This window comes from Pipistrellus kuhlii, unplaced genomic scaffold, assembly GCF_014108245.1.
Source record: "Pipistrellus kuhlii isolate mPipKuh1 unplaced genomic scaffold, mPipKuh1.p scaffold_m20_p_2, whole genome shotgun sequence".
In the NCBI taxonomy this organism is placed as follows: Eukaryota; Metazoa; Chordata; class Mammalia; order Chiroptera; family Vespertilionidae; genus Pipistrellus; species Pipistrellus kuhlii.
The window spans coordinates 38,945,278-38,969,479 of NW_023425515.1; the positions used below are offsets into that span (position 1 = coordinate 38,945,278).

Below are 24,202 nucleotides of genomic sequence, written 5' to 3' on the forward strand. Positions count from 1 at the left end.
TAACTTACTTATTTAGGACAATGTATCTGAATGTGGGTTTTGCTCATTAACACTGCCCTTTTCGCTACTCTTTCTTTGTCAAGCCGAGGGACCTGTGGTGACCTCCAAGTATGAATGCCTTGGCTGTGTACACCCCATATCCACTGCCAGCCCTGACTTGGACCCTGTTCTGAGACATGCCATTCAACATTTTAACAACCACACTGATCATTCGCACCTCTTTGCTCTGAAAGAAGTAAAAAAGGCACAGAAACAGGTTTGTGCATTAGTTTTCATTTCTCATAGTATTGTTAAAATTTGTTGGATCTTTATGTTTAGGGTTTCATTGCCTAAAACAAACCATTGGTCAATAGAAAACCTATGATTCCATGACTGATGGTGAAGGAGCTCTTTCTGTCCTCATCTGACTGGCATGGGAGGTAAAGAGCTTTCTCTTGAGTCAAAGTGATTCGGATACTGCAATATATAAAGGGGAAAAGTGTGGCTAATCAGACCCGTGGCTCTGAGGTGGGTTTTAATGAATGGGTAGTCAGAAATACATGTTTTTTTTAAAGATGGTGAGATGAAAAGATCATTCTACCATTAAGGTTTTGAGAAAAATTACATTATCACTTAGCTATCATGAGTCAAATATGGCTCCAAAATATTAAATAATATCCAAATAGTTGGCACAGCTTTCTGAGAACTCTCTAAATTATAGTTTTCATATCATTAAAATAAATGAAATTCTTGGAATTCTGGCCTTTTCATTGGGTCTCTTGTATTTCAGTGTCTAATTATAAGGGATTTATTTTAGTCGTTAACATTCCATACTTTTAATAGACCAGTCAACTTCCCTTCATGCAAGACACATATTCTACTCAATTATGTTCATAACAGCTATTGGGGTGGGACTAGCCCAAGATAAAGCAGCACAAAACTTACTGTCTGACTGTATGGGAACCTTAGAACTTATCAGTAAAGGCCATTCTAGCTCCAAAGTGTTTTAACCATTTAGATGAGTATTATTAATATTTCACAAATTCAAAAGAACATTATTTTTCTGTTGCTTGGCAGAGGAAATGTTGCTAGATTTTTCTTAAGAAAATGCAGTAACTCTACCTATATACTGCTTTTTTTACTTTCAGATGCTAGGAGTGTGTGTGTGTGTGTGTGTGTGTTGAGGAGTGTGAGAGTCATAAAGTGCTCAATATTTATTCAGTCATGACTTTTGTCTACCAATAAGAGTTTATATTTTTGAGTACTTGAAATATGCCAGGCAGTATTCTAAGTTCCTCTTAACACAGTGAATAATGTTTAAACTGCCCTTTAACTGTTCAATTCAACATTGTTTCAGGTGGTGTCCGGATGGAATTATGAAGTTAGTTACTTAATTCAGCAAACTAATTGTTCCAAGGAGAATTTTAAAGTCTTAACCCTAGACTGCAAAGCTCTTCCCAATGGTGTAAGTAGGAAAAAATCAAATTATAAAGTTACTAGCCATTGGTGTTCAGTATTTACAGGTCTGGGAATACTCAGCTACGTAGGAAGAATCGGTCACTAAGATTTTAGATGACGTGCATGAATTCACAACCACATTCCATGTCATTAGTCAAACTGCCTTACCTACTTGGTCAAAAGATCTGTACAACTGTCAATAAACATTTATAGATAAAACCAGGGCCTGAGATAAAATGATGCCATGTCAAGTTTGTCTGTCCATGTCTTCACACTTTCCTGTCTCCCTTTCTTCCCCACCTGCTAAGGTCCTTCCTGGTGCTCCTGAGCTCTGTGCAGGACACTCCTTAACTTCAAACTTGCCTTTGCTTATTTTCTCTCTTCCTCCCCGACCCATTCCTTTATTTTTAATAAAATACCCTGAGCCTCCACCAAAATTATGTAACAAGAGAGGATCACAAGGTGGCAGTAGTTAATGCATGTGCAGATGCCTATGGCGCAATGACCATCCCAGGGATCTTTGGATTTTAGCAAAAACTGCTTTAAGCAAGGGACTGTTTCAAGCCCTTTATTCTATTATTCTACTTCTACAATTCCATTATGTGAGAAGATATTAATTTCAGCATTATTATTAATAGAAAAACATTGGGAATGTTTTCAACATAGGGAATGTTTAAATGATTTACAGTATATACATATAGTAAATATATGTAGCCATTAATAGTATGTTTACAGATTTTTTAGTGACTTAATAACATGGTTATTATATGGTAAGTTAAAAAATATATAAAAGTATAGATACATATTCATTTAAATACATAAAGTAAATGTAATATCAAAAGTGATTGAGGGGCCCTGGCTGGTTTGGTTCAGTGTATAGAGAATCTGACTGCGAACCAAAGGGATTCAGTTCAATTCTGGTCAAAGGCACGTTACTGGATTACAAGCTCCTCCCAGGCCCAGACGGGGGCCTGGTTCATGTTTCTCTCCGTCTTTTCCTCTATCTTCCACTCTCTAAAGTCAATGGAAAAATATCTTCATGTGAGGATTAACAACAGTAACAAAAAGTGATGGAGAGGAGCATTTGAGATCTTGCTCCCTGTCATATGTTCTTAGTTTGCTTAAAATAAACTCATAAAAAAAATTTAAGTGACAAAAAATATGCATAAATATAAAACATAGTTAACTTTCAGTTGGAACTATGAGTGCCTTTTTTTTTTTGATTCTTTATACTTTCTGGAATTCTTTACTACTTGCCAATATTTTTAATCAAGCATGTATTTATTTCATAATTGGAAGAAAAGTTAAACGAATAGGTACTATTAAGAGATTGAAAGGACAACCCAGAAAATGGGAGAAATTATTTGCATCATATATCTGATAAGAATTAAATATGCAATATATAAATAACTTCTATAATGCAACAACAAAAAGACAATCAATCTAATTTTCAAATGGGCAAAAGACTTGAAAATAAACATTTATCTAAAGAAGATATGCAAACAGTCATTAAACACATGAAAAGATGCTCAACATAATTAGCTACGAGGAGGGGAGATAGGATGGGGGAGGGGTGTAAAACAAGTCACAATGAGATGCCATTTCACACCTAAAAGATGGCTATAATTTTTTTAAAATTGGAAAATAACTGGCATTGGGGAGGATGTGTAAAAATTGAAACTTTTGTCCATTGCTGATAAGAATGTAAAATGGTGCAGCCACTGTGGAAAACACTTTGGTAGTTCCTCAAAAAGTTAAACATAGACTTACCATATAACACAGCAATTGCACTCCTAGGTATGTACCCAAAAGAATTAAGAAACAGGGAGTCAAACTGATACTTACATGCCAGGATTCATTGTACCATTATTCACAATAGCCAAAAAGTGGAAACAACCCAAGTGTCCATCAACAGATGAGTAGAAAAACAAAATGTGATGTATATATAAAACAATGGAATGTTCTTTAGCCATAGAAAGAAATGAAATTCTGCCAAAATCTACAACATAGATGAACCTTGAAAACATTATGCCAAGTGAAAGAAGCCAAGCAAAAAAAGACAAATATTATATGATTCTACTTATATGAAATATCTAACATATGCATAGAAGCAAAAGTAGATTTGAGTTTACCAAGTTTACTAAGGGGATGGAGAATGGGAATTTATTGCTTAATGGGTAGAGAATTTGTGTTTGGGGTGATGTAAACTACTGGAAATAGATAGCAGTGATGGTTAAATAATGTAATTAATATCACTGAGTTATATACTTAAAAATGGTCAAAATGGCAAATTTTATGTTACATATATTTTACCATAATAAAAAATACAGTAAAAAGGAAGAGAGAGAGAGAAACATTTTAAAAATGTATGCTCTAGCTACTCTTTAACTTTGTTATTTTTAGTCATCTGGCCTTTAAAGAATCTATTAACACTTCTATTTTTTTATGCTCTTTAGTTAGCCATTTGAGAATATATAGGCCTAAATGTTACCTAACTTTAATCTCCTGCATCTATTTGTAAGGTATCCATTTAGTTCTTTCTTTGCAACACACACAAATTAAGGGCTGATTGTAGTCACAAAATCCAATCAGGTTTTGGCTGGAGTGGCTGCTGGGTCACGGGGCAGTTCCAAGGCCTATTTGTTTGGTGTTGCTGATGAGTTCCTAAAAAAAGGCCATTCTATCCTTTAAGATGGCTTGGGTTCCGTACTGGAGTCCCACAGTCTGGGGAGTGACCGCAGTGGTGGTAGTTTCCCCTTGTCCAAGAGAGCCTGGTCTGCCAGTCCCTGCTGCTCCTACAGGGATTTAACTGTCCGTTACTCACTCACACACACACTCTCCTTTGATAACCTCACTCACTCACTTCCTCTCCCTCCCCTCCATCCTGCCAGCCTCCATATTCAAGATTACCAACATGTTCCTTTTGAATGCTTCCAAAGATGCTCAGTAGTCATCTTTTTCCCCTAGTTTAATCTAGTCAGTATTTTAAAATATAGCTTTTGAACCTATCTTGACCTAATTTTAATGTATCTTTTGAGGTCTCTAAATTGAAGCTTTTTTCAAGAGGATAACCAGATATCTCAACATTCTTCTTTTATACACCGTAAATTTGTGACAACCTTAATTCTATAATAGTTTCTTATGAAAAACCTGTTCTCTACTAATATATTTGTAATGTCATGTTTTATCAGTAGGTTGAAATTTGTGATTTATTATTCTAGTGTTTATAACTTAAAAACTAACCTTGGAATAAGTTTGTAAGAACTTACATTGTCATATAGATTGGAATTGCATTACATTTCTAAATTAATTTAAGGAGCTCTGGCCAGTTTTGCTCAGTAGGTAGAGCATTAGCCTGCAGACTGAAGGGTCTCAAGTTCGTTTCTGGTCAAGGGCACATGATTGGGTTGATCTCCAGTAGGGAGAGTGCAGGAGGCAGCCAATCAATGAATCTCATCATTGGTGTTTCTATATCTCTTTCCCTCTCCCTTCCTCTCTGAAATCAATGAAAATGTATTTAAATTAATTTAAGAAGAATTGATGTATCAACTATATTTCATTTTTCAGTCAAAATCTTGGCATACATCTATACTTAATCAAGTTTTATTTTAAACTTTTAAAAGTTGTGTGATTTTATTTACTTATATAGAACATTGCTCACTGAAGTTATTTGCAGGTTTTGAAGTGGTGTTATTTTGTTTGTTTATTTTTGATTTTTGCTCTGAAAAAATAAATTTGTTTTTCATTTCATTTTATTCACTTTAATATTATTTTTATATAAATGTATCAATTTAGATATATTTACATTATATTCAACAAATGAGCTCTGAGTAACTCTAACAGCTTTGCATTCTTTCTTTTTATTGTTCTAAGTGTAAAAGAAGATATTATTTTATCTCTTCTTTTCCAATGCTTATGTTTTGTTCTGGGTCTCAATGAATTGAGCAAACTTCCAGAGATATTCCAAACATATTTGTGTTTCCCTCCTGATTTTATTAGAAAAATCTCTATAATTTTGTTATTTATAATATTTGCTATGGGTTCCAGGTAGGCATTCTTATCATTAAAGAAGCATCCTTACATTCCTGCTTTTAAAGAAGTTTGTTTTGTTTTTAAATAAGAAATTGGTGTTAACAGACTCATAGCTACAGAGAACATACTGACAGGTGTCAGAGGGGAGACAAGATGTGGGGTTAAGTGAGAAAATTGAAAGAATTAAGCAAAAAAACACAAAACCTAAAAAACTCACAGACACAGATTACCAGAGAGAAAGGGGGTGGAGAAAGTAGAAGAAGATAAAAGGGGGATAAGTGATGACAGAAGGAGACTTGACTTTGAGAGGTAAACATGCAATACAATACACAGATGATGTATTTTAGAATTGTACACTTGAAACCTATATAATTAACCAATGTCACCCCAATAAAGTTTTTAAATTTAAGACAGAAAAGAAATTTGTGTTAGAATTTAGCAAATGCTTTAAATATGTATTGAAATGTCATGTTACCATATTTTCCAGAATATAAGACGACCCCATAATTTTACAGTTAAAACATAGGTTTAGGCCTATATTCGCTGTATAACACTACCCCCATTTCCGAGGCAGCACCAGTTCTTTTTTTAATTTAATTTTTAATGAATGACATTTTTTAAACATATCATAATATACCGTACATTGATACAATAAATGGATAAAAAAAATCGTCTTATACGCCGGAAAATAAGGTATATATTTCTAATTTAATCTGTTACATTGTTTTGACAACTTTCCTAATTATAACTTCCCTAAATATAGATTCATAAACTCTATTTCCTTAGTATTAATTATTTTTTAAATATGCATTTGGATTTTATTTATAAAATAAAGAACTTTTTTTTTTATATATAAGTGAGAGTGGTTTGACAGTTTTCTGGGTATGGTTCTGTGTGCATTCTATTTTTTCAGGTTTTGGTATTCAGAAAAAAAAAATAATATATATATATATATATAAATATATATATATATATATATATATATATATATATATATATATATATATATATATAACCAGTGACCATAATGGCCACAATGACTGTAATGACCATAACGAGCAGTCACTAAGATGCCCAGTGTGGCCAGCAAACCAGCTCCATCAGGGGGTAGGGCCAGCCAGCCAATCTTGCAGTCCCTCCCCTCTGCCAGCTCGCCCCAGATCAGATTCTGAAACCATAATCAAGACTGGGGCAGGCTGACCAGATGCCCCCTTTCTTCCACCCAGCTAGCCTCACTCAAATCAGCCTGCCCCAACATGATAGGCCTGCAGACCCTCCCCCTGTCTGGCCCACCCCTAATCGGACCTCTTCAACCTAATAGGGGATGGGGCTGGCTGACCAACCTCTTGCAGTTCCTTGTCCCAGCTGGCCACACCCCCGATGGGCTTCCACCCCCCTGATCAGCCTTCAGCCCCTCCCCCTGGTCAGCCCTGTGCCTGATTGCCCTCCCACTCCAATAGAAAGCAGAGACAGCCAGCCAATCTCCTGCAGCCCCTCCCCCTATGGCCTCACCCCAGATCAGCCAACCCATCCCCATCAGAGGCAGGACCAGCCAGCCAACCACACATGGCCCCTCCTCAAGGCTTCTTGCCTTCAATTATCATCCCCATCTCATTCATGGGTGGGGTCCACCAGTCAATTACCCCCTGCCCCTTCCCCCTGTTGGTCGAGCACTGATCAGGCCTTCATCAGGGTGGGTGAGTGGGCCAACCTCTCACCATCTCCTTCTCCCAAATGGCCCAGTCCCAATCCCACCTGAGCACGAATTTGTGTATTAAACCTCTGATAGTTTTATAGAATGAATTCGATATGTGTTACATGCAGTTGAGTCAGCTCTGATTCCTGGTGACCTGATGATGACTGATGGCCACACTGTCTTGACCTCAACAGCTCTGTTGAACACCTGTAGACTCATTTCTGTGGCTTCTTTTATGGAGTCAGTCCATGTCATATTTAGTCTTTCTCTTTTCCTGCTGCCTTCTATTTTTCACTTAGGTGGTTAGTCACTAATTTTTGACTTGGGTAGTGTGCCACTATTTTCTATATTCAGAAACAGTTTACATAGCAAAGAACTAAATGTTTCTTTAATTTTAAAAATTATTCATCTATAAAACATCTATGTTGTTTGGAGGTGAGAAAAGGAATGGAAATTGAGAGTAATGATAGCATTCTCTGTACTTCAGTTACTGGTCCATTCAAATTTGTTCTTGTGTTTAAGTCAGCGTTGTTTATAGTTTTCCAGAAAAGTATTCATTTCATTGGCATTTCAATTAACATACACTTGTTCATAATTATTCTCTTATATTTTAGCTTCTTTTTTTAATTTAATAAATCTAATTTTATTGTTCAGATTATTCCAATTGTTTCCCCTTTTTCCACCCATAGCTCCCCTCCACCCGGTGCCCATCCTATCCTCTGCCCTTACCTCCCCTTCCACTGTCCTCATCCATAGGTGTACAATTTTTGTCTAGTCTCTTCCTGTATCCCCACACTCCTTTCTCCCTGAGAATTATCAATCCATTCCCATTCTATGCCCGTATTCTATTATATTCACCAGTTTATTCTGTTCATCAGATTTTTAATTCACTTAATTTTTAGATTCACTTGTTGATAGATATGTATTTGTTGTTCATAATTTTTATCTTTACCTTTTCTTCTTCTTCCTCTTCTTAAAGAATACCTTTTAGCATTTCATATAATACTGGTTTGTCAGTGATGAACTCCTTTAGATTTTTATTATCTGTGAAGCTCTTTATCTGACCTTCAATTCTGAATGTTACCTTGGCTGGGTAGAGTACTCTTGGTTGTGGGTTCTTGCTATTCATCACTTTGAATATTTCTTGCCACTCCCGTCTGGCCTGCATAGTTTCTGTTGAGAAATCAGCTGACAATCGTATGGGTGCTCCCTTTTAGGTAACTGTTTTTTTCTTGCTGCTTTTAATATTCTCTCTTTGTCTTTTGCCCTTGGCATTTTAATTATGATGTGTCGTGGTGTGGTCCTCTTTGGATTCCTTTTGTTTGGGGTTCTGTGTGCTTCCTGGATTTGTAAGTCTATTTCTTTCACCAGGTAGGGGAAGTTTTCAGTCATTATTTCTTCAAATAGGTTTTCAATATTTTGCTCTCTCTCTTCTTCTGGCACCCCTATTATTTTGATATTGGTACACTTGAAGTTGTCCCAGAGATTTCTTACACTATCTTCAACTTTTTGGATTCTTTTTTCTTTTTGCTTTTTTGGTTGAGTTTTTTGCTTCTTTGTATTTCAAATCTTTGACTTGATTCTTGCATTTCTCTAGTCTGCTATTGGATCTCTGTATAATATTTTTTTTTCAGACAGTGTATGTATAATTTCTAGTTGGTCCTTTTTCATATCCTTGAAGGTCTGCTTAATTTATCTGCCTTTTCTAGAAAATTCTTGAAAAACCTTAGAACCGTGGTTTTGAACTCTATATCCAGTCATTTGTTTTCTTCAGTTTCTTTCATTTGTGATCTGTTTCCTTGTCTCTACATTTTCACTGCTTCCCTGAGTTGGTAGGGTGGCTTTGTGTGCTAGGTTTCCTATACAACACAGTGGGTCAGCCTCCCAGTTACCTGAGGTGTACACTCTTGGTGCACCTCTTTGTGGACTGTGTATACAGCTTTGTTGTAGTTAAGTCTTGATTGTTGTTGGTATCACTGGGAGGAATTGACTTCTAGGCCAATTGGCTGTGAGGACCTGCTGTGTCTATAATGGAAGAACTGCTGTGCTGGAGACACCCTTATGGTGTAGGACTTGTTTCAGTGGGGCTTTGGTGATCACTGAGTCTGCCTCTTGAATGTGTTACTTATGGATGTGAGTAGTTGAAATCTGGTGTTGTCTTACATTGACCACTAGATACACTAGCTTCTGGATCTCCAATGGGATGCAGGTCAGCTACTTTCTGAGGCCACCCAACAAGAGCTACAGGGAGAACTACAGTTTTGTCCTCTTTGCTTGGGGTTTGGAGGTTTTGAAGTTGTCTAACCAGAGCTGCAGTTTGTTAGATTATTCTGCTATAAGGCAGGCCATTTATATGCAAAAACCCCTGTATAGGTTAGGTAGGCTTGTAGATTGCGTGAGGCAGGGACTCAGGGAGTCCCTAGGCTAGGGCGTGGCAAACAGCGATGTCTGCCAGTCAGCCTTCTCTGCATTACTGCATTTCCAATTCCCTGCATCCTGCACCCCAGCTCAGTAAAAAATGATTGCTGGGCGCATCTCTGCAAAAAAGTCACCCTCACTTTCCAACCCAATGGCAGACAGTCCAGCTTCTTCCAGTAGAAGTTTGGGTCCCTAGTGTCTCCCCAGAAACTGGAGTTAAGAGTAATTGAGAGCTTGTCTCCCTTTGGGTTGAAAAAAGCAGTGTACCCAGTTGCCAGCCAGCAGACCAATTTGCACATCTCCATACCTCAGCTTTTCAGCACTTGTGCACGTCTCAATGCTCTTTTCTCTTTCCTTCCAGGTGTAGAACTTCCACTCAGCCAGCTTTCTTATGGTTCTGGGTGATAGATGTTTTGTCTTTTAGTTGTAGTTTTGAAATTGTTGTGCGAGGCAGCATTTTGGTGTTTACCTAGGCTGCCCTATTGTTTTCTCCTATTTTTAGCTTCTTTGTAACATTTCTGAGGACTTTATTTTCTGAATTTGATTTTTTTTTCTGTTCCCAAGAATGACCATTTGGATTTATTTACTATTGCTAGTGCTTTCTGTTTTCTAGTTCATCAGTTTTGCTTTATTGTTTTCTCCTTTTTTCCCCCCTTAAGGTTATTTATTATTCTTTTCCTTTTTCTAACTTCCTGATGTAAACACTTTGGTATGAGGTTGTTTTGTTTGTTTCTTTCACCTCTCTTTTTAAATTATGAAAGCATATATAGCCATGAGTTTAATTCCAAATGCTGCTCTGTCAATATTATATAAAATTCTCAGTTTTGTTATTTTTAAAATATTTTTCCTTATCTAAAGAAGATCTTGACTATTTAGGCAAATGTGTTTAGATTTCCAAGTAGTTAGTTTTTTGTTTATCTATTTAACTATATTTTTAAAAAAATTTCTTTTGGTGTGGAGGTCAAAGGATATGCCTTTATTATTTTGATTTAAAAATTTATTGAGCCTTTTTTTGTAACCTAATATAAAATCAATTAAAAATGTATGTATCATACTTATAAAAATAGTGTTTAAGTCATACAGATCATATAAAAATACCACCTAATACATTTTTATTTTTTTATTAATTTTTTATGATTTTATTTATTTGTTTTTTATCCATTCGGTCCATCTTAAATTTATAGTTGTATATAAAATGTCTCCTCCACCATTATTTTACTATTTCTCCATATATATATATATATATATATATATATATATATAATTTTTGCTTTATGTATTTTAACTTCTAGATTATATCTTTATAAAAATAAAATTACCTTCATTACTACCATCATGAGTGTTTTTGTTAACTTGAATTTTACTTCGTCCAGTATTAATAATACTCTAGATCTTTTTTCTGTTTTTGCTTCATATAGTTTTGATCATCTATTATGTTTAATCTATCTTTACCTTTTATATTACTAGATATTATTCTTGAAAATATAATACATTAATTTTGTTTTTAAATTAATATGGAAGTACTTGCCTTTCTCTTTTTAAAAATATTTTTATTGATTTTTAGAAAGAAATGATGGGAGAGTGATAGAGAGATAGAAATATCAATGAGAGAGGAACACCATCAATTACCTGCCTCCTGCACACCCCAATTTGGGGATCCAGCCCATGACCTGAGCATGTGCCCTGTCCCAGGAATCTAAACGTGACCTCTTGGTTTCTAGGTTGACACCCAACCACTGAACCACACGGACTGGTCTGAAAATCTTTATCTTTCTATAAAAAATTTACCCATTCAAATATATTATATTTTCATATATTTTTATTCATTTCAGAGAGAAAAGGAAAGGGCAAGAGATAGAAAAAAAAAATCAATGAGTGAGAGAACCATTGAGCAGCTGCCTCCTGCACACCCCACACTAGGGATCAAGCCTACAACCTGAGCATATGCTCTGACCGGGAATCGAGCCATGACCTCCTGATGCTCAACCACTGAGTCATGCTGACTGGGCTTTATGATTATTATTTCTATACTAAGTATTCTTGTCATCTCATTTCATGTGTTTGTGAAAATACATTTATCATTGTTGATGCTAATACCTAATTGTTTCTTATTCTCTTTTGCAGTGTGATTAGGTTTTGTTTTGTTTTGTTTGTTTTGTATCTAAAGTCAACATCTTATATTTAATGGTACCAGTTGTTTACTTTAAAAATTCTTAAAAGCATTTTTAACTTATTTGCTTTTTAAAACTAGGATAACGGTGAATGTACAGATCTTGCATATATGGATCCTCAGCTAAGAATTGCTTCCTTCTCACAGAAGTGTGAGGTTTTTCCAGGTATGCAATAATACATGTTTGTGCTATATTAGAACATGCTGATCCCAGACAACTGGCAAGGTCTTTTTATAGGAATTGTGCTTTGGTCCCATGATATAATCAACAGCCCTTACAGCTGTACCCCATTTCTGCACAGTTGTGCTATAGCTGATGCAATAGGGACTGCTCTCCCAGTGGCCAGAGGGAATATGGTGACAGGACAGATTGATGTTCTTTGATCAAAGATGATCTCTAGAGGCAATGTCAGCTGGTCTTTCTTGTGTATAAGATGTCACTACATCAGGTGTTACAAATTAGGGAAGCTATATCTCCTATTTAATCACTCAGAATAAAATCCTTTCAATTAATTTTTTTTCTCCTGCATATTATATTGGGGTGAAAGTGAAATAGTGCAGGTTTATGTTCAAGCCAGTGTTTCTTATACCAAGAGTTGACTTTTCTCATACTTGGAAGATGTTTGCATATTTTCCACAGTGAGAAGCATCATTGAAGCTCCCTGCTCACCAGAATCAGAGGACTTAAAATTTTCCCACCAGAGAATCGTTCCTTTAAATTAAGCATTGCTTTTTTACACTTTCTTTCAAAAATGCAAAAACTTAGGAACAGTGCAGCTCATTGATATTGAAGGTGTACTAGCTAACACCTTCTGATGGAAGGTTTCACTAAATACCCTTGACTCTGAGGAGAGGAAAAGAGGACAGGCAGTAAGGTGAAGGTCATACAGACAACCTCTACCCGCTTACTACTGGCCTTTAGGCTGCACATGGCCCTCTGCTAATTAGTGCTGGACAATGTGCAGGAGAGGCACTAGGCTAGACTGCTCCTTTGGTGCACACACTGACTTAAAACCTGCTTCTTCTTTCAGCGGAGGATTTTGTATTACCACCTACCAGAGTTTGTCCTGGCTGCCCCAAAAAGATACCAGTTGACCACCCAGATCTGAAGGAGCCTCTGACTCATTCCATTACAAAGCTTAATGCAGAGAATAATGCAACCTTCTATTTCAAGATTGACACTGTGGACAAAGCAACATCACAGGTCTGTAAATTAAAGTACAAAAACAGTGATATTACAGTCTATCTGCAAACTGCTTACTAATATCACAACTGGTCTTGGGCTGGAAAATAGTATACCTGGTAAAAGGAATTGAATGTCACATCTCAACCACATTACATACTTTTGCTATGTGATCTTAGTTAAGTCATTTAGAACATCCATTTTCTGTCTCTAAAAAAACTGGAGTGAAACTCAAATAAGATCATGTATGTCAAGCCTTGGCCAGGTAACTCAGTTGGTTAGAGGCCTTGTCCTGATATGCCAAAGTTGCAGGTTTGATCCCAAGTCAGGAGACATACAAGAAACAACTAGTGAATGCATAAATAAATGGAACATAAAAAGAGAGATAATATATATCAATACATTATCTTCTCGAACTTTAATGTGTTATATAAATTCTAGCAACAATTATGTAATTAATAAAATGTAGGGCAAGGAAAATCTACTTTTATTCTCTATCTTTCTAGAGTTGTTTCTTGTTGTAGCATCACTTAGTGCCTTGGAATCAGCCACATGTCAGTCTATCATCACCCAGACTCTCTTCACACTCTCACCTCCATGTCACTTCCCAACTGCCTAGGTCTCCTTCGAGCCCACAAATGTGTCCTCTAGGGCAGTGTTTTGCAACCTTCCTAATGCTGTGATCCTTTAATACAGTTCCTCATGTTGTGGTGACCCCCAACCATCAAATTATTTTCATAACTGTAATTTTGCTACTGTTATGAATCGTAATGTAAATATGTGTTTTCTGATGGTCTTAGGCGACCCTGCTAGCAGTTCTCAACATGTGAGTCATGACCCCTTTCACAGGGGTCACCTAAGACCACAGGAAAAAAAACAGATATTTACATTACCATTTATAACAGTAGCAAAATTATAGTTATGAAGTAGCAATAAAAATAACTTTATGGTTGGGGGGTCACTACAACATAAGGAACTATATTAAAGGATCGCAGCATTAGGAAGGTTGAGAAGCATTGATCCATGCTATTCAAATGGTAAGAATTCCTTCTTTTTTATAGCAGCATAGTATTCCATTGTGTAGATTTACTGAATTTTTAATCCACTCATCTGCTCATGGGCACTTAGGCTGTTTTTAAATCTTAGTTTTTATAAATTGTGTTGTTATGAACACAGAGGTGCATATATCTATTTAAAAATTATTTAATTTTTAGTTTTACATATGTCTCCACCCCTCCCCCCATTAACATCTCTCTGGCCATTCCCACCCCCAAACATATGCCCTCACCTCCCTAGTGTCTGTGTCCATGGGTTCTGCTTATGGCATGCATACAAGTCCTTTGGTTGCTCTCTTACCCACCCAGACCCCCAATGCTATTCTTGTGTTTGTCAGCTTTTCTTCTCACTTCAGATTTCTGCTTTCTTGTGAAATTCCTTTATTCTTGATGCAGGAATACCCTCTACTCTACCATATATTGCATATCAGAGGTTTGCTGTCAGGAGAGAGAACCACTCATTTTATACATGACTATCTAGTCTTCATAGTACTTGCAGTTCTCTGTTAATTAATGAATCCATATCCCAGCACGGTGTGTATTTGTTTATGCCAAGGATGCCAGGGGAACAACAGGTAATACTGTAAATTGAAGGGAACTGACATTCCTTCACTTGCCAAGTCAATTTGAAATGTGGTGAGAATCTCAGACTTACTTACAAAGATGAATCTCTACTGGCTTTTACATTTAAAGAGAACAATTTGGCTGTTCCGACATGATTATTCAAGGAGGCCCTGCTGGAAGCAGCCAAGTTACCACTTGATGATTTTGCCAAATAACCAATTTTTGCCAAAGATTTATTTTACAGATTCAGTCTTCCTTGGCTTTGCATACTTAGTCCTATTTGGATGCATGTCCATTTCCAGCCGGTTTCAGATGCCAAATATTTCTTAAATTCTCCTTTTGCACATGTGAATGATGTGATTTCTGTCATAGGCCATTTCTTTTGCCCTTCCTCTGCCGCTACTGTCCCCACTGTTGGCCATATTCCTCCCTGTCTTTGCTCAGATGAATATACTTCAAGGATCTGGGGGTGCACATTTAAGAATTTTTCCTTTAACAAAATACTAGAAATGTCTAGGCATATGTGTATGTGTAAGACTTCTGATGCCAATTGTCAAATTGCCAAACTATTTGTTTTTATGCCATTTTGTATTCATACCACCTGACTATAGGACCTTGATCATCTTGCTTTGATTTCTATTCCTACCAACAGTGTCTGAGGCTGTGTGCTTCCCACACGCGGCCAATACCAGGTATCACCACTGTGTTTTTATCTTTGCCAACATGTGGAAGATTAAAAGTGCTGTTGTGTTGTTGGTTTTTTTAATCTTTGGTTGTTAATGAAGATAGTCATTTGTTTCTGGCTTAATGATTATTTTAACTTCTTTTCTGAAATACTTGTTCATGTCTTTTGTTCATTTTTTTTCCTATTGAGATTTACATGCATAAGAATATTAATTTTATAACCATATTTTCCTCATCTTTTATTTTATTTAGTTTGCTTGCTGTGATTTTTGAGAATCAGTTGTCCTTTCTCTCTGAACAAATTTAGACATTTTTTCTCCATTTAGATTTTCTTCCTCTGCTTTTCACCTAAGAAAGGCCTTCTTCCTCCTAAGACCTGATGGATACATATTTATATCTTCTGAGTTTATTTCATCAATTTAAATTCTTCATACATTAGGAATTTATTTTGCTATATGGCTATCTCTACTTTAAAAACAAAGATTGAACAGGATGAGTTTGAGCAGGGAAGACTTTTGATAAGAATGACACCTGATAGTAATGCCGATAGAGATGCCATCTTGTGGACCTCAAATGGGAGATTTACATCTGTTTAATTCCTTCTTCTTGACCCTGAATAGAGTTGAGCCATCAGTTGTGGTTTGTATCACATATTGTCAAGTTTCTTAGGCAACATTACTTTGATTAACATTATTGTTACAGAAAGTTAGATTAAGATATATTCTGAAATGAGCAAGAAAACTATGATCACCAAAAATATAGACCCTAAAACCCTTTTAGAACATTACTTCCCATTTACACCTATACCTGGAGTCTTAAAAGTTAAGGATCAAAATTTTCTTAAAAATTTAACCATGTTTACCCAGCAGAAAAATGCCAGAAAAAGTAGAGGGGGAGCTTAGTTCTTCCTATAACTCTGTTCTCCTGCTCTCTTCCTCCCGCCACACATTTTCCATGCTTTTAAAAAACACAGGGATAGGGAAGACTGTTGTGGTTTGCTTTTTCAAACGAGATTATACTATCACCCTGTAACTTCATTTATTTTATTTCTTAATATGATTTTATTGATTTTAGAGAAGAAGGGAGAAGGAGAGAGAACCACTGTCTCATGCATCACACACACACCCTCCCTCCCCCAACACAGCCTCCTCCCCAAACCTGGGAATTAAAGCCACAATTCAGGCATGTGTCCTGACTGAAAATCAGGTGCGTGGGATGACATTTAATGGATTAAGCCACACCAACCAGGGCTGTAACTTCATTTTTTAAAATAATAGTCATCTCTTCAGGTCAACTGATATATTTATGTATTCTTTTATACACACACACACACACACACACACACACACACACACACACTTAGATCCTAGAATTAAGTACTAAATAACTTGGACTAGAAATTGGGCCATAAAAACTAACTTTTTAACATACAATTTAAAGTCACTTTCATCAAGTATATTTTTAAAGTTTGAGATGTAAGATATGGCATTTAAAAATGACTTTTAAAAAGCTATATGTGCAATTTTATTGAAGTCAGTGTAATTTTAAAAAGCATGAGTTTGATTTTTAAATAAATAAATTGTGCCTCTTTTATATAAAAATAAATAAATAAATTGGGCGACAAAATATTCATGTGGACACAGCATTCTATAAAGATTAAAGATGTTGCTACAGTACTGGCCAGTGTGGCTCAGTTGGTTGAACATCGTCCTGAGCACCAAAAGTTTGTGGATTCAATTTCCAGTAAGGGCACATGCACAGTCTTGATCCTAAGTAAGGGGCATAAAGGCGGCAGCTAATCGATGTTTCTCTCTCTCTCCTTCTTTCTTCCTCTTCCTCTAAAAACCCACTTTTAAAAAAACTCTTGATAGAGATTAAAATGATTTCTTTTTTAAAAAAATATATATATTTTATTGATTTTTTACAGAGAGGAAGGAGAGGGATAGAGAGTTAGAAACATCGATAAGAGAGAAACATTGACCAGCTGCCTCTTGCACACCCCCTAATGGGGATGTGCCCACAACCAAGGTACAAGCCCTTGACTGAAATCGAACCTGAGACCTTTCAGTCTGCAGACTGACGCTCTACCACTGAGCCAAACCGGTTTTGGCTAAAATGATTTCTTAATGTAAAACAACTAGAGGGCCAGTACACTAAATTTGTACACCGGCTGGGGGGTTGTCCCTCAGCCCAGCCTGTACCCTCTCCAATCTGGGACCCCTCGAGAGATGTTAAACTGCCCATTTAGACCTGATGGGATTGGGTCTAAACAGGCAGTCAGACATCCCTCTCACAATCCAGGACTGCTGGCTCCCAACTGCTCACCTGCTTGCCTTCCTGATCGCCCCAACTACTTCTGCCTGCCAGCCTGATCACCCCTATCACTCCCATGCCAGACTGATTGACTTCTAACTGCTCCCCTACCAGCCTCTTTGCCCCCAATTTCCCTCCTCTGCCAGCTTGGTCACCCCTAACTTCCCTCTCCTATAGGGTTGATCGCCTCCAACTGCCCTCCCTTGAAGACTTGGTCCCTCCCAATTGTCCTCCCTTGCTGGCCATCTTGTGGTGACCATCTTGTGTCCCCATAGGGGCAGGATCTTTGACCACATGGGGGGAGCCATCTTGTGTGTTGGATTGATTGTCAATCTGCATATTACTCTTTTATTAGATAGGATAGAGGCCTGGTGCATGGGTGGGGGCCGGGTGGTTTGCCCTAAAGGGTGTCCTGGATCAGGGTGGGGGCTCCCTTAGGGTGTGGCCTGGGCAAGGGGTCTGTGGTGGTTTGCAGGCCACACACCCTGGAGACCCAAGCAGAGGCCCTGGTATCTGGAATTTATTTACCTTCTACAATTGAAACTTTGTAGCCTGGAGTGAAGACCTAGGTGGGCCAGTGCAGGTGGAAAGCTTGGCTTCCTCCATTGCCAGAGGAAACCCTAACTTGCTCTCTCTAGCTCTGTGGCTGCCACTATTTTTCTTGGGATTTATATTCTATAACTGAAACTTTGTAGCCTGGAGTGGAGGCCTAGGCTGGCCAGGGTATGTGGAAAGCTTGGCTTCCTCTATTGCCAGGGAAACCCAAGCCTCTCAACTGCCCTCTGTGGCTGCAGCCATCTTAGTTAGGGTTAATTTGCATGCTTGCTCTGATTGGTTGGTGGGCGTGGCTGGTGGGTGTGGTTTGAGTGGAGTGATGGTTAATTTGCATATCACTCTTTTATTAGATAGGATTAAGAGAGGCAAACTAAAAAATCCAAAGGATTTTCCTAATCACAGAATTTAACCCACAATTTCTGTAGTGACACTAATTCAACATTTCTCTGATTCAAGATTGGCATGACAGTAAGGCATACTTAAAGAAAATGTTTAAGTTTTTTTCCCTATTCTTCTTAGATTCTATTAAGACTTGAGTGCTTGAATGTTGTTGAATAAGAAAAATCATGAAAGTATAAAAATAAAAATTGTAGCTTTGTTTTCTTTTATAAAAAAGGAAAGAAGACAAACCAACAGCCAAATATTTTACACATGTATGCAAACTAAAAATTTAACTGTCAAACATTTGTACTTTTATTTGTATACTTCTCATTTGATCAGTGTATAATTAAAATTTTAATATTCTCCCCTAAGATCCCTTAAGGTAAAGACATATAATCCTATCTAATAAAAGAATAATATGCAAATCAGCCATTACTTCGCTACATCACTTTGTTCCCCAGGGTTTCATACCCACATTCAAGTGTGAGAAACATTAGTTTGTATCATTTCCAATTTTTAAGAGAACCTTGGGAGGTAAGTAAGACTTTTCCCATTATCAAGGATGAGACACTAAAAATTGCAAAGATGCTGAGATCCTGGAGTGGATAAACCCAGAGGGCAGTTAAGGGCAAACAGGCTGGCAGGGGTGTGGTTAGGGGTGATCAGGCTGGCAGGCAGAAGCAGTTAGGGGCAGTCAGGAAGGCAGACAGGTGAGCAGTTGGGAGGCAGCAGTCCTGGATTGTGAGAGGGATGTCTGACAGACTTTGAGGGGTCCCAGATTGGAGAGGGTGAAGGCTCGGCTGAGGGACATCCCCCTCCATGCACAAATTTCATGCACTGGGCCTCTAGTTTATTATATAATATTAATTAAGTTTCTACTTTGTGCTAATTAATTTTCCAGGTGGTGGCTGGGAGAAAATATTTTATTGAGTTCACAGCCAGGGAAACCACATGTTCCAAGGAAAGTAATAAAGAGTTGACCGAAAGTTGTGAGATCAATAAACTTGGGGTGAGTAGTCATGCAATTCTCTACTTATCCCCTGTAAATCTACTTAATATTTTACACTTGTCTAAGTATTTCATGAATAACACTGTTCTCTCCTTTGGCTTTGTTTTCATGGATAGGAAATTCTAAAATGCACTTCTGAAGTTTATGTGATACCCTGGGAGAATAAAATTTATCCTACTGTCAAATGCCAATCAACAGGAAAGGTATGGTTCTAATTAGTCATCTAGTGTAAATTTTGCTCATTCTTTAAAGTCCTATTTGTGGGTTGAAAATGAACCACTATTTAAATGAATTGGGGGACTATCTTTTTAGAATGTAGAGAACTCTCACATTTCTGTGCTGACCTCTCTTTTTTATGTCTAGAAATGAAAACCACAGCCAGTTCCCTTAATAACTACTCACCCATTGTAAATGTCCTATCCCTCAGGTGGCTCTCTCTTAATGAAGGGAAGCCCTTGCTGGGCAGAGCCAATGCAAGCTCTGCAGATTTAAGCTGTGCCTGAGATGCTTCACTGGCATTTGCCTCCATTCAAGAGACTTGATGTCTGACTCTACTCCACACCAACTTAATCCAAATCTGCAGTTTAATATGGTCCCCAGGGTTTCATACCCACATTCAAGTGTGAGAAACATTAGTTTGTATCATCTTTTCCAATTCTTAAGAAAACTTTGAGAGGTAAGTAGCACATTTCCTATTGTCAAGGATGAGACACTAAAAATTGCAAAGATGTTGAGAACCTAGAGTGGATAATACATGATCAAGTGTTTCCTCTGATCCAGGCACTGTACTGAGGATGTCACACATATTTTTCTCTCGAAAACTCCATGAGGCAGGTGCTGCTGTTATTCCTATTTTAGAGGTGAGAAAATCGAAGTTAGTGCGAGTGGTACGTGGATACAAGTGTAGGTCAAATCAGAGTTATCCATGTTCACATGATGCTAATAACTAGGCTCTGTCTTATTTGACTCCAAAGACTATGTTCTCTGCTCCACTGAACACTGAATCCAGCATCCTATTCTCACCAGGAATGAAATGTAGGTAGGAATCACCCATATCTGCAATGCAAGTTGCTTCTTATCTTTTTTTTCTGAATTAGATTTTTCCCTGTATAGGTTCATATGCAGTGTAAACCAGACATTATACAAAGGCTGAATTTCAAGCTTGTGAACATGTCCTAATGTGTTTCAGCCCAACAAAGTAATTGTGGGCATATGCTGCATATATATTCAATCTATAAAGCCATTTAGGGTCTTTTGCTATAAAAACTGTAATTGTACTAATAGAAATAGTATCTTATATAATAAAGAGGTAATATGCAAATTGACTGCCACATTCTTACATAAGATGGCCGCCCCCATGTGGTCACAAGATGGCTGCCACAAGATGGCCAACAGGGTAGGGCAGTTGTGGGCAATGAGGCCAACAGAAAAGGGCAGTTAGGGGTGACCAGGTCTTCAAGGATGGGCAGTTGGGTGTGATCAGGTCAGCAGGGGAGGACAGCTAAGGGAGACCTTTTCGGCAGGGGAGGACAGTTGGGGGTGACCAAGCCTGTAGGGGAGGGCAGTTGGAAAAAGTGTTACATAAAAGGAAGAGAAAAATTGTGTGAGAGTGAGAAGCCAATAAAAAAGTAAAATACAATTGTGTGTGAAGGGGAAAATATATATATATTTTTAAAAATTAATAGGGGTGACCAGGCAAGCAGGAGAGGGCAGCTGGGGGTGACCAGGCCAGCAAGGAGGACAGTTAGGGAAATCAGGCAATATGTGAGGGTAGTTAGGGGGATCAGGTCAGCATAGGAGGGAAGTTAGGTGGATCAAGCAGGCAGGCAGAGTGGTTAGGGCAGGCAGGCAGGCAGGTGATCAGTTAGGAGCCAGAGGTCCCAGATTGCGAGAGAGATGTCAAACTACCAATTTAGGCCCAATCCCACTGGCACTGGGACATTCCTCAAGGGCCCCCAGATTTGGAAGTGTGCATGTCAGGCTGAGGGACTTCCCCAACTACCTGTGCATGAATTTCGTGCACCAGTCAATTAATAAATAATGTGCCACAATAGTTCAACCTCCCAGTTTTTCCAGATAATTAAAAACCTGTCCAGTTTAGAGGAGTATTATTAAGAAATATTCCCAAATTATAAAATCAATCAAAAGAGAAAAGATATTCATTCTCATCCACTTGGCAATATTAACATAGCACTTAAAACCTGGCTAAAGACTTGCTTCATTGTAAACCAAGATAGCATTGTCAGGTCTCAGTCCCTTCTTTCTTCATTGAGAATGTGGTTTCCACAGTAATGCATTCATCTTAATATTTTTTATTTAGACCTCATTGATGAAAAGACCTCCAGGTTTTTCACCTTTCCGGTCAGTACAAGTGGCAGAAACAAAAGAAGAAACAATTGTAAGTCCACCCCACACTTCCATGGCACCTGTACAAGATGAAGAGCAGGATTCAGAAACAGTACAAGGACCCACTCGTGATCATGGCTGGGGCCATGAAAAGAAAATAAAACATGGCCTTGGCCATGGCCATAAACATGAGCATGACCAAGGCCATGGACATCAAAAGGGACATGATCTTGTCCATGGACATCAATGGAAACATGGCCAAGCCCATAGACTTAAACATAAGTATGGTCATGGCCATGAAAACATAAAAATAAAGAAAAGCAAAATGGAAATCACAATGATTGGAGAACAAGTTCTTCTGAAGATAGTACTACATCTGCACAGACACAAGAGAAGACAGAAGGGGATGTTGGCCAGTCAGGTGTAGCAGTTGATTTTCCTGAATTTCGTGACGTAGATCTCATTGCAGACATGATGACTAACATACCTCCAACTCCCACAGAGAATGATGATTCTTGGATCCCTGAAATCCAGATAGAGCCAAATAGCCTTTCATTTAACCTGATTTCTGATTTCCCAGAAACAACTTCCCCCAAGTGTCCTGGACGCCCTTGGTAGCCAGTTAATGGAATGAATCCAACTGTGGAAACAAAAGAATGTCATGATTTCGATCCCTCTGATGCTCTTTATTAATGTATGCAGCCATGGGTGTTTCTTTAATACTTCATCATCCCCTTTCACCATTGCCCACATACCCTGGTATAATGCACTAAAAACTATGAGCTTCAAAACAGCCTGGAGAGAAGTGATGATACTCCCAGTGGGGACACCATCAATTTCTATGGACAACACAAAACTGAGTGCAGGATTCTAAATCTTTTCTGAATCTTCCTCACAAGTTTTCTTAACTAGCACAGAAAATGGACAAATTTGCCTGTGTCCTATAGCAATTTGCTTTTCTAATAACAAACATGTAGCTTAGAATGGATGTCATCAACTTTCATTACAAAGATTCTTGCCATTCTGAATAAATGGTGGTATCTCATCCCTAAACATATGTGAAAATAAGGAAAGTCAAGAGACTGAATACTGAACTTCTTAACAGAGCAAAAATAATAATAAAAGTCACCAGAGGTCAAAGAGGGACAACAAGAAAGACAGATTGGCCAAAGAGAGAACAGTAAAGTAATTGACTTTCTGTTTCCAAAATGGGCTAGTTATATCAAATAGTCACTTCCACTTCACAAAGCTCTTTTAATTCTCTTTCTGAGTCAGAGTGTTTTTCAAAAGTTAGCAATTTCTATTTACTCATTAAATACTCTTGGCAACAAGGCTTTGAGATAGGAGTTTTCTGTTTGTCTATTTGTTGCTGAGTCTAGAATGATCAGTCCTTAGTTTTGAACAGCTCTGAGTTTAATAACAATGGAAGCAGGAGTAGTGACATAGGAAATCTTTTTTTTTATAATTGACAAGGGAATATCATAAGATTTAATGCAAAATTTATTTAGAAATTTTATGAGGAAATGCCTCACTAGCCACCCTTTATCATTGAATCATCTTTTTGCTACGACATTGAAGAGCACCGATTTTTACAAAAAAAGGACAATATGATTGTTGTTAATTGCTTCTATTGTGAGGGAAGCAGTCATTTCATAACTCTTGCCGTGTTCTGCCTAGGGAAACAGGACAGGGCTTTAAACAGCTACAGTCCCTTGTGGATGCATTGGCACTGTTACTTCAAGTTATTGGACGCATTTGAGCCTATGAGGTTTTATTCCATTTCAAATACTATCTGTTCTTTTCAATAAAGAACCAATGATGTCAGAAAAAAATCTCATCTTGTCAACTGGTGGCTTCACTCTTCTCTTATTGAACATCATTTTAACAGACTTTTACTATACTTACAGAAGCAACTAAGGTCCTTCTGCCTGTACAAGGGCCGGCCTCAGGAGGCAGGGACAGAGCCAACATCTGAGAGTGAGGTCTCTTGACCAGTGGCCAGAATCTCCATGCCTGGCACAATAATCCCAGCCTGTCAGCAGCCTTGAATGGAAGGACAAGAAGATGGGAGAGAATGTCAATAGAGAAGAATGCCATTTTATTGTTCTGGTTCTGGGTGAAATAAAGTTTGATCTTCATGTTCTCACTCCTGGTTAATTCACAGTAGTGTGCTTTCAGCCACACCCATCCTGCAGCAAAGTCCAGTTGATCAGAGAGCATGCTCTACCATGGGGACTCAGTGCAACTCTGAACAGGCAGGGTTCCCTTAAGTGAGCCTTCCTAATACTAGGACTTCATCATGGGCTCTAAATCAAGGGTTTTGTGGGTGATGATTCCATCAGCAATCTAAGGGGTCGCT

At 37.8% G+C, this 24,202-nt stretch overlaps 1 protein-coding gene across 2 annotated transcripts in view; it reads left to right on the forward strand.

The window, feature by feature from the left end:
• Positions 1 to 23,989, forward strand: part of KNG1 (kininogen 1) — a 33,788-nt gene extending 9,799 nt beyond the window's left edge. Inside the window, exons 4-11 of one of the 2 annotated variants that reach the window (XM_045583777.1) lie at positions 84 to 256; positions 1,337 to 1,444; positions 11,835 to 11,919; positions 12,785 to 12,957; positions 19,390 to 19,497; positions 19,614 to 19,700; positions 21,818 to 21,895; positions 22,424 to 23,989. In XM_045583777.1, coding sequence (XP_045439733.1) covers positions 84 to 256; positions 1,337 to 1,444; positions 11,835 to 11,919; positions 12,785 to 12,957; positions 19,390 to 19,497; positions 19,614 to 19,700; positions 21,818 to 21,895; positions 22,424 to 22,477 — 866 coding nt within the window. In that variant the 3' untranslated portion in view covers positions 22,478 to 23,989. The remainder of the gene's footprint in view (positions 1 to 83; positions 257 to 1,336; positions 1,445 to 11,834; positions 11,920 to 12,784; positions 12,958 to 19,389; positions 19,498 to 19,613; positions 19,701 to 21,817; positions 21,896 to 22,423) is intronic. The other variant, XM_036448206.2, reaches the window with a different exon arrangement.
• The last annotated feature ends 213 nt before the right edge of the window (positions 23,990 to 24,202 follow it).